A 17,257-nucleotide genomic window follows, 5' to 3' on the forward strand; every position below is an offset into this window, starting at 1 on the left:
CCTCTGTAATCCAGTTTGTCCTGTTGGGAGGCATGAATGATCTTTGCATAGAACTCATTCATACCTTAAGTAATAGGTCTTGGAAAGAAAGGCCAAGAAAAAATGAAAAATGTGTCACACTGGGCCGGCCCGGTGGCGCGCTGCGCTAGTGCGCCTTCAGTCCATAACATTTACTGTCTCCAGAGAGTTCACACTCCCCTGCCCTCCTCTGTAATCCAGTTTGTCCTGTTGGGAGGCATGAATGATCTTTGCATAGAACTCATTCACACCTTAAGAAATAGGTCTTGGAAAGAAAGGCCAAGAAAAAATGAAAAATGTGTCACACTAATTCAAGTGCCTGGGACATCTCATTTGTTCTAAAAATAGTAATAGTGATGATGATAAATATTTAAAAAGAGAATCACAAGTACACATTAAAAAAAAGGAAGGAAAGAAATCAGAGCTGGGGCACAGTCATTATCACCCAGGGTAGATGTCCCACAGCAAGGGGTTCTTCTACCTTCCTCTGATGTGTCCTCCTGATTTTCTGGCTCTTCTCTTCTTAGCCAAAACCAGTCCCACTGCCTACCACCAGGCTTACTGATCTCCTCTCATCCCTGCGCCACACCACATCCACCGAGTGCTGCTCCTCTCTTTCCTGAGCCCATTTACACCTTTCTCTCTTTCCTGTGCTCAGCTTAAGGTAGATACCTCAAGTGGCGTATTGATTGCATAATTTTTGCCCCCTTTATTTTCTGAAATGATTTAATCGCATGCGTAACTTCCAACATTTCTACTTTATTGGTTTAGGGTGTGTGTAACTTCCAGGTTTGTTGCTATTCTAGGTCTAAACCTTAAGAAATATAAAATATTACGGTAATTGTTTTTGTGCTTCTTAAAGAGAGAAAAATTTGAACTTTATAATCGGTGAGTCCATTCTATACAGAAAACGTATTCAGGACTACAAGGAGTTTAGCACTGTGCTAGATGCTATGTAACATAGAAAAGAATTAAATGATAGCCCTATCTGATCTTGGTTTGTTGCAGGAGGAAGATACACAAAAGAAAAATAAGACAGTATGTAATAAAGAACCAAATGGAATATAAACAAGTATTAAAGTACAATGGATCTTTAGAAAGGGTAGAAATCTATTGCTAGAGCTACCATATATTTGGGACAGGGACTCAGGTGCCTAGAGAGGTGGGAGGGCATTCGATCTAGATATTAAAGCACCAGACATAAGTAAGTACATAGAAGAGTAATGACTGATTCATGAAATAGAAAAAACAGATATCTTTTACAAGGTTTAGTTCAGTTTTGTGAAGGATCCTACAGGCAGGTAAGTCTTTGGTCTACTGAGAAATGCAGCCACTGGACTCCCTTGAATAACAAACAGCATGGAGTTTTTCCAACTAGTTAAAATGAACAAGGGCACTGGTCAAAAAGTTAGAAACCAGTTTGTAAACTATTCAGTTATTAATAAATGACAAAAATAACTCAGAATAATGCTTCGTACAAGACAAGCACTCAATAAAAATGTTAGTTATTATAATTTCAAGGACTGGTATGGTAGCAGTGGGAAGGTTGGGAAAATAAATCTTATTGGCAAAGGAAACAGTGAGATCAGTTTCAAAAGTATCAGGAATCACTTCATGAAGATAACTCCCCAATTTTTTGAGCCTTGGTTATCTACAAAAGGCTGAGGAAAGAGGATAAGTCTTACAAGGTTAACTTCTAGATTTTCCTGCAGGAATGCATATTTAACTACTGTGAAGAAAATGTAGTTATTTGTATAATGCTTCTCATTTTCAGTTCACAGCCAGTACTTTGGGAATGATCCTGAAGAACTGGCCCACTTGTAATTCCATTTCAACGTTTCAACTCTATTCCAACATGTATAAAAATTTTCAAATTGCTTCATTGAGTAAATGAGCAAACGTATAGTTGTCCTAGACTTAGGATTAGAGACCTGGACTGAAATCTTAGCTTCATTCTGGGTAACCTTGAGCATGTTACTGAACCACTCTGAGCCTGTTTTATAAAATGGGATACAAATTACCCAAAGGTTTGTCATGAGGACTCAATGACATTAACCCATTCAACACCTGGGCCTTATACTTGTCAGTATTCAAAAAAATTTCTTCTCTGTCCCTCAGTAAAATAGGAGTTACATTCTCTAACCATATCTACCTGCTCACACTTTTTAAGTTGAAATAGAATGCAAAGAAAGAGTTGGACAGTGAAATGTAAATGGGAAAAACAATTATCTTTTATAAGAAATAGTGATATAAAAACTGCTTCACCTTGGGATTCACATTGGCAATCTTTTAGAGAAGTAAATGAGAAAACTCACTTCCCACCAGATCTACCCATGGAAAGATGATCTCCAATAAGTAAATTCTTCATCTCCACTTCCAGGGTACCATTTAAGGTCCATCACACACTCGTATCATCGAACTCACTCTGAGACTACTCAAGCACGCAGGTTTCTTGCTAGGAAAAGCAAGCTACAGACCCCTAAAGGTTGAGTGAATTTGGGGCTATTTTAACATCAAAAAACATTAACTAAAACACAAATGGGAGAAAAAATAACTGAGATTTCTTGAAAAGATACTTTGTGAAATCTGGAGGCAACATGATTATGAACAGTTAAAATCTATTCATTCCTAGATTCATCTAATTAAATAAATGCTTTGGATCCTAGTCACTCATTAGTGGTTCACATACAGAAAATATTTTTAATATTAGCCTAAATTAAGTGTATGTGGAGACTACTACTCTTGGGGAAAGGAAATACAAACCTTACCTATCTTTATCCACATGATTACTGGGATAAAATTCATTAATTTCAGTGCAAATTCCAGAATTTTATTTAACCATTAAGGAAACTTTAATGCCCTACAATAATAATAGAATTTAAGTTAACAGAAAATTTAAAAAATTAATAAAAAGACTGAGTACAAACTATCTTAAGACATTAATCAAACTTTTAATGAATCAATTTATTGCATGTCAGTACAGAAAAATATAAAGTATATTTTAAAAGAAATTTATTGAAAAAAACAAATGTAAATGTTTGCTTGCCATGATTAGCACACAATGTACTAAAACATTCAAATTTGAGTTATAAAATTTTATTACTGCTTCAAATAAAATATGTCAAATAACAAAAATATGATTTACATTATGAAATTGGATTAACTTATTTATATTGAATATACTTAAACATGTCGAAGACAACTTGAATTTTCAGTATATGCTGTACTGACAGAAATTCTGCTATAAATTATGTCAAATACACACTGACCCGTTACATATGTATAGATGGCACTTTTTGTAAAAAAGTGTCCCTTATACATAGTTCTATTTTTAAACTACATTTTTAAGATACAAAATATAAATGGAGGTATATTTGAGCCATTTGGCAAAAATGTGTTGACTAGTATAAGGACTGCATTTATTTTGCCATACAAATAAATGTATTATTTCTGATTAGCTAAGACAATGTGCATATATGGTAATAAGAATAAACAGAAGTGCTTTTCATTTTCTACCCTATCAATTTAAAAAATAGATGTCTGTGCTTTGTCACTTCCAACTTTACCTGAGTGATATGAAAATACATAAATTTAAGTGGATAATCTAAAAGGGTTGTGAATAATTTTTTCTTTCAGAGTTTTTCTCTTATACTTATCGAACGTAACAAGAAAAAGAGAGAGGAGAAAAATCAGTGGAGGATTTCAGTATCTCAATTATGGCCTATATGAAAAAGTGACTTCTATGACATCCTTTTAAAAAGTTTATCTTATTTATTCCTAACCTCAAAGAGGAATAGGACTTAGTAATATAAACTACTGTTAAACTGTCTGAGGCTGCAAGGTAATTCATAAAAAGTTGAATATGGCCTTCATTCTTTAATTCCACCAAACCTATTACTACCCAAGTCAAATCTTACAAATATGAGAAATGAATACAAGGCATCAGATGGTATGGATTCCCAACAAAAAATATTAAAATTACTCCAGTGACCCATTACCAAAGCTGTAATTTGTGTAATTATCAAGTGTCTACAGCTCATCATGATAAATTTAAGCTGCCCTGTAATGAAATTCAGAACACCATTTTAATGAAAATGTTGATTTTACAGTTAAAAATATATTTGCAAAAACACAGGGTAGTTGCAATGTCAGGTGCCCCAGTCATTTTCTTTGTCAGAAAAGCTTTGTGTTCAAATGTTTTGTTTTGTACTAAGTTTCTTTTTCACCAACATCATCAGTTATTTCCTATAGTGACATTTAAGAACTGTGTCACGTTTCCCTTTCTAGATGCTTCTATCCTATTAGCATTTTCTTTTTTTTACCTGTCACAAATTATTTCTTCCCTGATTCTGCAGCATCTTTCCAGTATCCTTTTTTCTTCATTCTTCCTCCCAATAATCCTCTTTGAAATACCAGATTGTGGATTTTATTCTAAATTAACTGTATCTTACCATATTTAAGACCATTCCAGGATTTCCAAACTTACAGTAGTTTAATAATTTAAAATTCATTTGTAAAGTCCTATAGCTGCTCTGGGATAAATGAGCCAGAAATTAATACACAAGGTGGATGCACTTCCATCCCCACTAAGAGATGGGTCCAAAATGAAGAAGTGATTCATGAAGAAGACACATTTTACTAAGACCAATTGATTCAGCTACAAACTAAGAAATGTTTTAAAAAATGATGCCATAGGCTTCATGGACCCCTGATAAAAAGTTTGTTTTCCACCCTTTCCCATGTAAGAAAATTGTCTCAAACACAGAAGCTAGTAAAGGAAGATGTACTACAACCCTAGACACAGCCTGTGCCCTCTGCTGCAGAAAGAGAGCCTCTTTAAGAAAAGAATGAAGGTAGAGGATGGTACACAAGTACGCCACAACTTTTGAAGTCCTGGTTTAAAAGAATAAAAGAGATGGTTTATAAACCTGGAATATGAAGAACAAACAAAAAAAGCAGCATAAAAACAAAAACTGATGAAGAAAAAGCTTTTATACTTCATCAGCATAGTATTTACAACTAAAGTTGATAAATTCCTCCACAGTGTAGCAGACTAAATGATTTCATGCAAACATAAGAAGGTACTTTGTAAACTTTAAAAAATAAGTATAAGGTGTGCCAGGTAAGCTCATGTCTAAATATAGATTTTGTTGTCTTAATTTGTTGTATTAATTTTTTTCTTTAATACATTACTACTTAGGATAGTCATTCTATGTAACAATAATCAACAAATGAAAAGTAGCCTTTAATTGTGGTGAATTTATACATACAAAATATACCTTCCACTATATGTTACCAACTCTTTTTAAAAAGCACGGCTTTTACAATTAATAATTTATAGAAAAACATTATTCTATAGAAATCATACTTGCTATAATTTATTTTTTCTAAATACTGGCAATAAAGTGAATAAGAATGCTATTTAACAAAAGTATTTCTAGCCCTATCTCCATGAAAAGAGTTTTAAATTGAGGTCAAGATTATTGACTCATTATTTCTCTGCTCTTGCTGCTTGCAGAAAGCCAATAAATATAGCTAAAATATTCAAAATGTTATATGTTAAAGCTGACGTAATAATGTACAGAGCTCAATTATATCTAATTTTTGAGGACTGCTTGAAACAACTTGGCACAATTATGCCTCTGAGCTTATAATTTTATTAAGGTAAATCCTGCAAGTTTCAAGGGACTTTAAGTAAGAATTTTCTTACTCTTCTATATGTCTAAATACTATTTCCCACCTACAGCTATTAATTATTAAACGTGGTAATAGGTTCTATGTCAAAACGATCCACAATGCCTTCATTCCCACATTCCTACATGTAAAAAATTTTAGAATGAATTAAGACTCCTAAAATTATCTTTTGACACAGGAGCTCTGTGGAATTAATTGGAATATTAAACCAAGCACAGTTTTTTTGCTTTTGTTTTTGCAACTTTTATTTTTTAAAAAGTCCAATGAATGACATCTCTCCTTAGGTGGGTTAGCTATATCTAGGTACTGGGACTCAAAATCAAATGTGGGAATTTTTGTAAAATGGTATGTACAATCATGTAACAATAAACCTTCCTAACTTAATTCTTAAGCAAATTCTAATCTTCATTGTGACTGCTATTAGTAGTTCAGTTGTAGACATACAAAATTGACAGAAGCTAAAATTTTCTTTGCCACCAAAAGTACAAATGTTAAAAAGTTCAAATACGCATGGCAAAGCTGCAGTAAAATTCTAAATTTCTATTTCTACATGCCATGATCCAGACTTATACCTAACAAAAACACAGTACATTTATATTGGAAAACAGGGTCCCATTTATTTGAAGAAAAAGCTGGATCTCGGCACTGACCACAGCAAAATTCAATGGCAACCTGCACATAGGCCTCAATTTCACTTCTTGCCAAAAACAAAATAGAGTTTACATAAAAATAGATATAACTCAGGAAACCATATACATTAGTATATGGCCAGTGCTATTTACATTAAAAATGTTGCATTGCATAATTCAAGGAATAAAATACCATCATGCATTTCATTATAACTTTTAAGGTAAAAAATGCAGTTACAGAACTAAGTTTGCTTTCCATGATTGTCCCAATATTTACTAAAGGAATAATACCCAAAGGTTTCTTGTTTACATATCTCCTTTCATCCCCAGCTATTAATCTAAGTGTAACATAGATTATATCACTTTAGCAACAAGAAACTTTTGAATAATCTCTATTATACTGACATATTAAACTAAGGATATGAATACATAACCACACTGAAAGTTTTGATGAAAATGTATGAAATAATCCCAAGAACTGTAGTTCTTCAAATGTAAAAAAAACGATTTGGATCATCTTAAAGGAGCACTGAAGTCCTTTCAAAGTTTAATGTCCCTCTTCAGACAAGTACAGACATACACTTCTAGAAACGAACATTCTTTATCATTCTGAACAACTTAAAATACAGCGCATTAACTTAATAAGGGGAACATTATATAATTGTCACATTAGATGAAGTCTTTGCCATTTCTTCAGGAGAGTGACTCTTTACAACTTCTTTGATGAACTGCTCCAGGGCAGTGAAATAGCCTTGGCACTGCCATGTGTCATTGTGAGTCCCATCTGGAAAAATGGCTAATCTCTTAGTCCGAGATGGGGAGAGTTCATAAAGTTGCTTCATCATTACTGGTGGGATTAATTGGTCAGAGAGTCCAGAGATGAAAAGTGAAGGCATTCTGCACTGAGAGATTTTTCTGTAGGACAAAAACTTATTTTTGTAGCACCATAAAGGAAGGTAACGCATTGGAAAGAATGAAAATAAAGTGCTGGCCATATGTGGTATGCTTAAAAATGTGTTCTCCACCATAATGGCTGAAATCCTATGTGAATTTTCGGAAGCCAAATGAATAGCCACTGCTCCTCCCAAGGAACGGCCAAAAAGAAAAATTTTTGTTTTATCAAGGTCAGGTCTAGTCATCACATAGTCTAGCACAGCTTCAGAATCTAAGTAGAGTCCTTCTTCGCTTGCCTCTCCTTCACTTTTTCCATATCCTCGATAATCAACAAGCAAAAGATTAACTTTGAGGTTCACCAACATGAGCAATGCATTTGGTAACCTGTGACCTATGTTGCCTGCATTCCCATGAAAATAAATTATAGTTGGGGAATAGGGTGAACTGTCTCCAGTGTACCTTATCAAAATAAGATTTAGACGTACTCCATCTTTGGTTCTGATGAAAATGTTTTCATGTGGAATACCAGTGGGCATGGGAACATAAAGACGTGAAGAGGATGGCTGTTCTGGAAAATAAAGTAATACATCCTGGAATTTATATAAGATACCAGCTATTGATACGAATATTAACAAAAGTAAGATAATGCCTCCATACAGATGAAAGGTCACTATTAAAGGTAAAAGAGAAATACGGCAGAGAGCCCAAGACCATGAAGCCAAGGCTATTAGCCATCTTTCAACAAAGTTCCACAGCATCCAGGACTTTTCCATTGTAGCTCTCTGTATATATCCTAGAGAGAGAGAGAGAAAGAGAGAGAGAAATCAATAATTCAACATATAACTATTATTTTAAAAGTAAGATCCACAATGTACTAACCTATACAGGGTGTATCCTTGGGAGCCTACATCAGTGCATCCACATAACTGGTGGCTGAGATTCCCCTGCCCCTTCTGTTCACGACGGTCTCCTTTCTACTGTACTCCTCCACAGTTGTATGTATGAAACATAAATATTCACCAAATTATATTCATTTTTTAAAAAGTGCTTATTTACTACCAGGTACTTTCATTTATGTATTCTCACTGATTTGACAGAAAGCTAAGTTGATGTCATACTCTCAAATTTTTCTATGAGGAAATGGAGGCTCTGGGGCATAAAGGAATTGGCCATCATCCCAACTCTCCAGGTGGAAGAGTAGGGGGGGCAGGCAAGTATGACTCCAAAACTCATGGTACATCTATTGCTAAGCTATGTACGTCTAGGACAAATTTCATTAAAGAGGTGGTTAACAGATTCTAATCTAGCAAGACCAATCCATTATAATTTATTGTCAATTTTCTTATGTTATAGAAAAAAATTATAACTAAACAAACTCGGGTAAGAAAGAATAAAAATATCTCCCCCTCTACCTGGAAGCTTTCACAGCTAAACTTACTTATTTAAATTAACCATTAGATTCAAATAGTGTATTATTTTTAAGAAAAGATTTCATGATTTGTCTTTCACACTTGATTAAAAATAAATTTCAGATATATAGTGTCATGAGATATGCAATATCTTTTATATCAATTCTTATTGAAGTTTCACACCATGTGGTCAACACAGATTGCTATGATGTACTGATAAGGCAAAAAAATACTTGGGGGATAAATGTAAAACAAACACGCAGAAATTCTCTGAGAACCAGAGATAAATGAAGTAAAGTGACTTCCTGGAAAAAAAATTTTTAAAGGTTACTGAAAAATATAACCAATATAAAAAAAATAAAAAACTATCAAAAGAATTTTCTTTGTTATCAAATCAAGAAGTTTATGTATGTTGTCTTAAAAAGGCAAAAAAAGAGAAGATATTTTACAAGTTTTCTTATGTGCTATTCATCTACTTATGTTTACTAACCATATTTTTAAAAATACTAAATTACATTTCACTGACAAAACTATCATAAAGAAATTATTCTTAATTTTTACAAATAATTTTTAATGACTGGTTTTAAAAATTTTATTTTATGTCAGAAGCTAACATATGTGACATTTGAGTATGTACCAAATTAGATTTAAACACTGGAAAAAAATCATAAAATCAAGTTAAATTATATTAGTTATAAAGACAATGAGTTGGATGAGTTAATAAATTTGCTTTTTCACTATTATTTCACTAAACCTAGACTTTCAGATTTAAATTCTTATTAAAACAAATTTTTTTTGAACATGAAGCAACAACATAGCAATTTTTCTTGTTTCCCAGAAATCAACACTGCCACCCACTGTTAGCAAGTATTACTACAGTGAGCACTACAAGTAATCAAAGGAAAAGCATGTATGGAGGGTAAAATAAAAAATCCAGTTTAAACAGTATATAAATAATACCTCAACACCAGTATTAAATCTGGATAAAAATTAGATTAAAATAAGATAAATTATAGCATCCAAGTAAAAAGCCTGAATTATTTCATCGTTCAGTAATCTACCATTGCTATTTGTCAACAGCTTAAATTAGACAGGACGACTTTAAACTCCTTTGTAGCACACAACATGCATATCTGGTCACTTAAACTTCTAATCTAATGTTTACTTAATTTTATTTTTTTTAAGTATAGTGATGTCTGAACAATTTTGGTTTGTGCCCAGAAATGTTTTGGGTTAATCTGAAAACACTGTCATTAACTTTATACATACACTAAAATACTTTTAATTTTTATGTAATGATTAGGACTAACAAAACAAGGTATGAGATTGAATATGTATACATTAGCACTGCAATATTTGACATAAAATACGATACTATTTTTGATATATTTTAATATTTTGCTATATATTAATATTTGATATAAAATAACACACTATTAAATAAGATGTACTATATGATACAATATTTGATAAAAGATACTATTGAAAATATTTCTTTAGTAAAAAATATAAAAATTTTACTGTTTTCTCATAGCCTAGTCAATCATTTATGACAGAGGTATCAGAAATACACTAAAATTCCATTACTCTTAAAGTCTTTGCTATGCCATATACTTGCTGAATTACTTTGTATTTATCACCTATTTCCAGGCTGAAAATAGGTGATAAAGACAAAGTAAGACGAGAATTTAAAAAAATGAGTAAAATGAGTATTTCAAAAACGAGAAAAATGGGAACTTAAAAAGTGCTTACATATAAGGCTGGTCAGCAATATCAAGTAAAATTAGTAACAAAAGCATTTATAAATGCTATAGACATATTAACTTTGCTTTTGTGACTAATAGTTCTGGTTCTACTACTCCTTTCTTAACTGTGTTCTGCTCAAATTAATATCAAAATCAGAATTTACCAAGTACCTGTAAGACAAGAGAAATCTAGGAATTTCATGAGGGTGTAGCAAAGCATAATGGTTATCTATACCTGGATAAATGGGTGAACTGACTAAGTTTTCAAATAGAAGTTCCTATTAAGAAAAAACTATTACAACACGAGATAAAATATAAAGCCCCATATACATGGATAAGCACATTTTGAAATTCAAATCCTATATTTAAATCTGTTTAGATTAAACCTATATAGCTAAAACTTTCAACTACTGAGTTTTGAAAAGTTTTTTGTTTGTTTGTTTTTCTTTTAGTAGCCTCTTTAATTTCTAATTTCAGCAAACAACACTGACTTTAAATCTGTAAGCCAGGAACTGTGCTTCTCTTTTTCACTACTGTATCCCTAATGGCTAGAATAGCACTTTACTTATACTCAAGACTAAATGTTTTTTAAATGAATAATCCAGTAATGCATCTGCATCATTAGATTTCTAAGAAAACATAAGAATATTCTGAGCAGTGGGCATATATGTTTAAGACTGGACATCAGAAAAATGGCATATTTGTTTACTGGTTAGGAATAATAAAGAATAAACTTATACTTTTCCACAAAGCATTCCTGAAATGTCAACTTTAACTAAATGACTTAAATTTACAAAGGATTGTTACTATGGAAGTCAGAATAAAAGTCAGTTCATTTTGAGTAATACCAAATGGAAGTCAATTTTAACTGGTTAATAAAAACTGCTCTGGGGTAAGTGTCTTCTCTTTAAATATGTTGTGATATACTGGTGATGTAGAATGAGACCTCTGCTCACAGACAGTCCTGTTTTTACCTAACCCAATTTGCCACTAATTTCTGCTCCCTCATCTGTATGAGACCTCGACCTCAAAGATGCTTTTAAAGGAACTGGAACAAGCAAACAGTATCAAGAGGTTTTTTTTTTATTTACTAAATTTGCTGAAACTAACAGCAAAGCACAATTACTATAAGCCATCTGCCGAGATGTTTAAACAACTTCATATAGACCTGCAGTTATAGTAGTCAATGAAAATGAATACTGGCTCTAATAAAGTCAACTGTATAAATCCTACAGCCAGCATTATCTTGTCAATAAATCAGTGTGAGTAAAAGGTTAACAAAACCTTTTTCCTTCTCCATATAAAAAATGACCTCTAGTTAACCTTCCGGCGCTGTTTCCCTGGAAACCTGATAAAGGTGAGATACCAGCCATGTTTCTAAGCAACACTGTTTGTGGTAAAAATGATTTGTTGGTGAGCTATATCCAGATTGAGAGGACAGTGTTCAGGGCTGTATGTGCCCAGTGGGAAGTATAAATAGGGGCCTGAGTGGGATATGACTTATAACTGGCTGAGACCTGGTGCCATGCCCATGTGTTATTACAAGAGACACTGTTTCCTGTAGAGCATGCAGCAGTTAAGACAGGGTGGCGTCCACTCCTACCCATGTGTCATCATTCCCCAGACCTCGGAACAACACACCTGATGCTGACATGCTGGCCTTTTATCCCTTCTCTTTCAACAAAGCAGGGAGAGGCTGGTGCCTGGTATGGTCTATTGGGTCTTGTGAGTGTGAATGTCCAGCCAACTCCAAAACCACTGTTGCTCGTCATGCAGAATGAACGAGGCAATAAGTTATCCTTTAAAGTATGTCCTATGTGGCAAAACGTTTGTGAAATATATCATCAGAAGAGAAGGATTATTTGTCAAGTTCTTTTGCATGCTGAAATGTATTTTCGGATAACATCTTAGCATCATAAACAATGAAGGAAAAATGATGAGTTTAATATACCCAAAGTTAAATCAAAGTTTATACCAAATACAAGGGTTGCTTAGTGGTAAAGAACATTAGACCTGTTCCACATAGAACACAGAAATATAGTCAATAACCTCTCATCATCCATTACTCTTTACATCATTTTTGGATGTGTACTTTTAACCTTATGGCTAAATCCATTTCTCAATTCTGCACCTGATCTCACATGTCAAACATTTCAAAAGCCCATCAATCTGTGACTTTCAACTACTCCCAGTAACTCCTTAATTACTTAACTATCTGGGAATCTGTTAAGCGAGCTCTCTTATAAAAAGTAAACCTCACCTGCTAATAAATCCAATGGATTTTTCTCAATCCATATTACAACACCCCACCCCCAAAGTGGCAATCCCCGTTTCCTCCTCCAGCTTCAAGTATATTCAAATTCCTGTTTCTCTCTGACCTATCCCCTAAATGTAAGCATTTCCCAAGGTCTTGTCCACTGTCTTTTGAATTACTGCATTCTTTCCCTCAGTCATTTCATTCCTTCTCATGGATCCAACTATCACACCTGTGTGTGAATTAGTCCCAGTAGACACATCTACTTTCAACTCAACTTATCCGTTCCTCAAGTACCTGATGCTTCACTGACACCTCAGACTTACCCAAAACTAAACTTATTTTCCTCCCCACCCAGTATTTTGCATGCTTTACATTAATTATGAAAAAGCATGGTGTGTACATAAATACATTTTTAAAAATACAGGTTTGATTTTGAGTCTTAATATATAGTATGTAGACTAAAATTTATGTGTTAACAGTATCAAAATAGTTGTTAATTATGTATTACAGTATCAAAAGTAAGTACCTCATTATAACATGCATCAGTCTTATATTTAAATAATATTTTTTGTGCTTTCTTTCTAAATGAAGTGGTCTGAGGTGTCATATTGGTATTATTAGGAAATAATCTACTGAATCCATGACTAATCTTTATTATAATGTACAGACAGATATATTTATCATTATTTTCCTTTTAAAAGAATGGTTTTGAAATATTAGAGACATCTTGAAATGTTATATAAGAACATTGATCATATGATGCAATTTAAAGATACAGTAATAACCATCTTGAGAATTTTATGGTCTTAAGTAACTTGTGATAGTCACCACTACTGCTCTGTATGCTTCCTGTCTTTAAATTTAAGTCCACTATGGGTATACAACAACCAATTAAAGACCAAAAATAAAAACAATTTGAACCGTAAAGCTGTCAGACACCACTACTGCTCTGTATGCTTCCTGTCTTTAAATTTAAGTCCACTACGGGTATACAACAACCAATTAAAGACCAAAAATAAAAACAATTTGAACCGTAAAGCTGTCAGATCACCATGCTAGCTAGCAGTGTTAACAAAATGATAAGTCACCTGAGTGTGTGATGGCCATGCTCATCTGATCTCCACTGATTATCTTACCTGCTCCCTCATCTATGTACTCAGAGGATCACAAATTATTCCATTTTTAAGGAAAATATTTAAATAACTATTTTATCAAATGACACTTAAAAAAAATAAGGATGAAAGACCAAAATTATGCCCACTCCTAATGATATGAGACCTGAGAATACCACTGCAGGCCCCCAGGGGAGTTGTCACACCCAGTCTGGACACGATGGAGGCAGTCCTATAGTTAGTTTCCCAGCCTCTTCCTAAGGGGATGGTCATGAGATTCCAACACAGACTACCACACCATACAAAGACTAAAGAAAATGCCACAAATGATATGTGCAGACACCTGCTATGTGAATCACAGTACCTAGGCACTGTAGGGTATTTAAAAATGATAAATGTTCTACAGTCCTTGTCTTGAGTAGCTCATGATCTACTAAGTAGCTCTCAAGCAACTCATGAGCTACTCAGAAAACAGATGCAGACCTCTATACCTGCACATAAGTTCATTTAATTATAGAGGAGACAAAGAAAATCAAAGAAAGGTCACGAGTGTCCTTAAATATAGCAAAAGAAAATCAAAACCTTAATTATGTGTCCTTTACAACCTAATTTTAATAATCTCTGAATTTTATCAAGCTTGATTACCTATTGAATACAAGTGGAAACTTATGCAAACTTTAAAAAAAATAGGACAAAGCACAACTTCAAGGTTAAGAAACTCTCTTACTTTGCATCAAACAACTGTCTACGCCACTCATTTTTATTCATTTAGCATATTCTGATATTCAGCATAATCTAAATAATACTTGGAAAGGATAGTATAGAAGAAATTACAACAGATGAACTGGATGAGCTTTAATTAAGGTTCCTACTAACTCCCAGATCTTTCTATACCAAGGTTCTCAAAAGGTGGTCAGAGTCCTGGAGTCCCCAAGATCCTTTCAAGAAGTCCACAAGATCAATATTATACTCATAATAATATTAAGACATTCTGTTCTGCATTCAGACTGATGGTGCATATGCAATGATGGGTAAAACTGCTGGTGCCTCAGCAAGAATCAAGGCAGTGGCACCAACATGTTGGAGTCACTGTGTTCTTTATCACTATGAATTCACAGTAACAAGGGGAAAAAAGCCAGTTTTACTTATGAATGTCATTGAAGCACTAAAAATTACTAACTGAATTATATCTCAACCAATAAATACACATCTTTTTAATATGTGTGACAAATGCGTGACAAAGTGAGAAGTGCACATAAAGCCTTCGTGGGTGTGTACCGAAATATATTTGAATTCTGGGTGGAACTAGCTGTTTTTAGCCAACATTATTATTTAAAAAGACAATTGACAAATTATCCTTTTTTGTCTTTTTTCGTGTCCGGCAACGGATCGCAACCCTCAGTGTCGCGCCCGTACCGGACCCGACCGGCAACGGGATCGCAACCCTCAGTGTTGCGCCCGCACCTTGCTCAGCCAGTGAGCGGGAACCGGTCTGTATGTGGGATCTGAACCCTCAGCGGGAGCGCCGCCGTGCTCTCAAGCGGCGCACTGTAGCAGTGCGCCACCGGGTTGGCCCGACAATTGACAAATTATGATTATTAAGACTTAGGTGTTTGGTAGACATTTTCTGGAAAATCCGTGAAGTTGCCAAAAGCTCCTCAACACTTAGAAACTTTTCTGATGGCATTGTGGTGGTTGTGATATTAACAAATGTGATTTACAATAATCCATTAACTGTCACCATTTGGAAGAATCTGCATAACTCAGTAATCCAATATATTCCAAATGACCAATGATGACACAAAATCAATTAGATGTGAGTAAATAATTCATTATAAGATAAAGCAATAGATTTTAAGGTAACAGATGAAAACTTCTTTGATATAGGTTACAGACGCCACAATATAACTGACCTTGAAGGAACTACCACCTGTTGAGTGTTAGAGTAGTACTAAAAAGTATCTACAGTTCTCTGAGAAGACTATTAAACTACCCCTCCCTTTGCAACTACGTATTTGAGTGACTCTGATTTTCTTCCTATATTTCACCTAAAAGAGCCGGAATTCAGAAACATATGATAATCTGCCTGTCTTCTATTGAGCAGACATTAAAGCTATTTACAAAAAGTGAAACAATTCCATACTCCTATTTTTTGCAATTATGGTTGTTTCACATAAAATGTGATTTATGTTAATACGTAATAAATAATTGTTATTTTTAATTAAATTGAATATTTTATAAACTCCCGGTGTTAATTTTTAACAGAATAAATACCTACACAATCCATACATACTAAAATTCAGGGACCCTCAATAACTTTTTTAAAATGTAAAGGGGTCCTAAGATCAAATTTTTGAGAACCACTGTTCTATACTAACTATATAACTTTATTTCCTTTTCCCCCAGAAACTTGCATTCTTCAAATTAAGAACTATGTACTATATTTACTTAAATCCTTAGTATATTATAATTATAAACATATTTAAGGCTCTTAGTAATATTTTATCCAAATTAAAAATAAAGAATAACAAATATATCAAAAATTGAATTCACACAATGGAAGTGGATGGATTTTAATTATTATTGCCATAATAACTATGGAGTAAACTGGACAAATCTAATTTTTATCACAGATAAAATTATATTTTAATAAAGTTTGGATCTATCCCATAAATTAAATTCTAATTATTCTAATTATTTTGTATTGTAAACGTGTACGCTGTATTGCACCGTATATATCTGACTTACTTATTCTGCGGTTCCTACTAACTCCCAGATCTTTCTATACCAAGGTTCTCAAAAGGTGGTCAGAGTCCTGGAGTCCCCAAGATCCTTTCAAGAAGTCCACAAGATCAATATTATACTCATAATAATATTAAGACATTCTGTTCTGCATTCAGACTGATGGTGCATATGCAATGATGGGTAAAACTGCTGGTGCCTCAGCAAGAATCAAGGCAGTGGCACCAACATGTTGGAAGGGCTTCGCGCCGCCGGCTCCCCGCGACCCCCTGGAAGGTGCGGACTCCCCGGGGCCGCACTTACTCAGACTTGCGGGTAGGCTGCGCAGTGGGCCGCGGGCACGAAACCGGGCGCCGCGCAGCAGCGTTCCCCCGCGCCGCTTCCGTCGCTCCTCATCGTCCTCCTCCAGCCGAGGGGTCGCCGCCGTCGCCACAATCTACCCCGGAGCTCCTGCGGCGCGGCCGTCGGCTGCTCCACTTCCGGCCCCCGCTTGGGTGTCGCCGGCAAATGCCCCCGCCGGCTCGCACATAACCTGTTCTCCGTCTTCCTCTCGGGAGCGGGAACCCAGCCCGCCCTCCTGGGCATGCGCACAAGCGGCTGGCCGGAGTTCCGTGACGGTGGCCCAGACGGAAACTAGACCTCAGCGCCGCTCCCTGCCCCGCGACTGAAGGCTCACCGCCTCTCGGTCTCTCTCCGAGCACCGGGGGAACCTCCCGTCCCACACCCGAGGCCTCCGGGGTGAGAAAGAGCCGTACTC

General features: G+C 34.8%; 1 protein-coding gene across 2 annotated transcripts; it reads right to left on the reverse strand.

Annotated features, from left to right (window-relative positions):
- Positions 1 to 2,953: 2,953 nt before the first annotated feature.
- ABHD13 (abhydrolase domain containing 13) lies at positions 2,954 to 17,052 on the reverse strand. 2 transcript variants are annotated; one of them, XM_008583347.1, is made up of 2 exons: positions 16,804 to 17,052; positions 2,954 to 8,028 (listed from the first exon to the last, which is right to left on the reverse strand). In XM_008583347.1, the coding sequence occupies exon 2, from the start codon at positions 8,006 to 8,008 to the stop codon at positions 6,995 to 6,997; it is 1,014 nt and encodes a 337-aa protein (XP_008581569.1). In that variant the 5' UTR covers positions 8,009 to 8,028; positions 16,804 to 17,052; the 3' UTR covers positions 2,954 to 6,994. The 2 variants fall into 2 exon arrangements, with proteins under 2 accessions (XP_008581569.1, XP_008581570.1); XM_008583348.1 differs by lacking the exon at positions 16,804 to 17,052 and adding an exon at positions 8,115 to 8,202.
- Between the last annotated feature and the right edge of the window lie 205 nt (positions 17,053 to 17,257).

Source organism: Galeopterus variegatus, unplaced genomic scaffold, assembly GCF_000696425.1.
Source record: "Galeopterus variegatus unplaced genomic scaffold, G_variegatus-3.0.2 Scaffold2890, whole genome shotgun sequence".
Taxonomy (NCBI): domain Eukaryota; kingdom Metazoa; phylum Chordata; class Mammalia; order Dermoptera; family Cynocephalidae; genus Galeopterus; species Galeopterus variegatus.

Excerpts from the sequence above, each read along its gene's own strand:
- ABHD13 (XM_008583347.1), bottom strand. The coding sequence starts at position 8,008 with ATGGAAAAGTCCTGGATGCTGTGGAACTTTGTTGAAAGATGGCTAATA.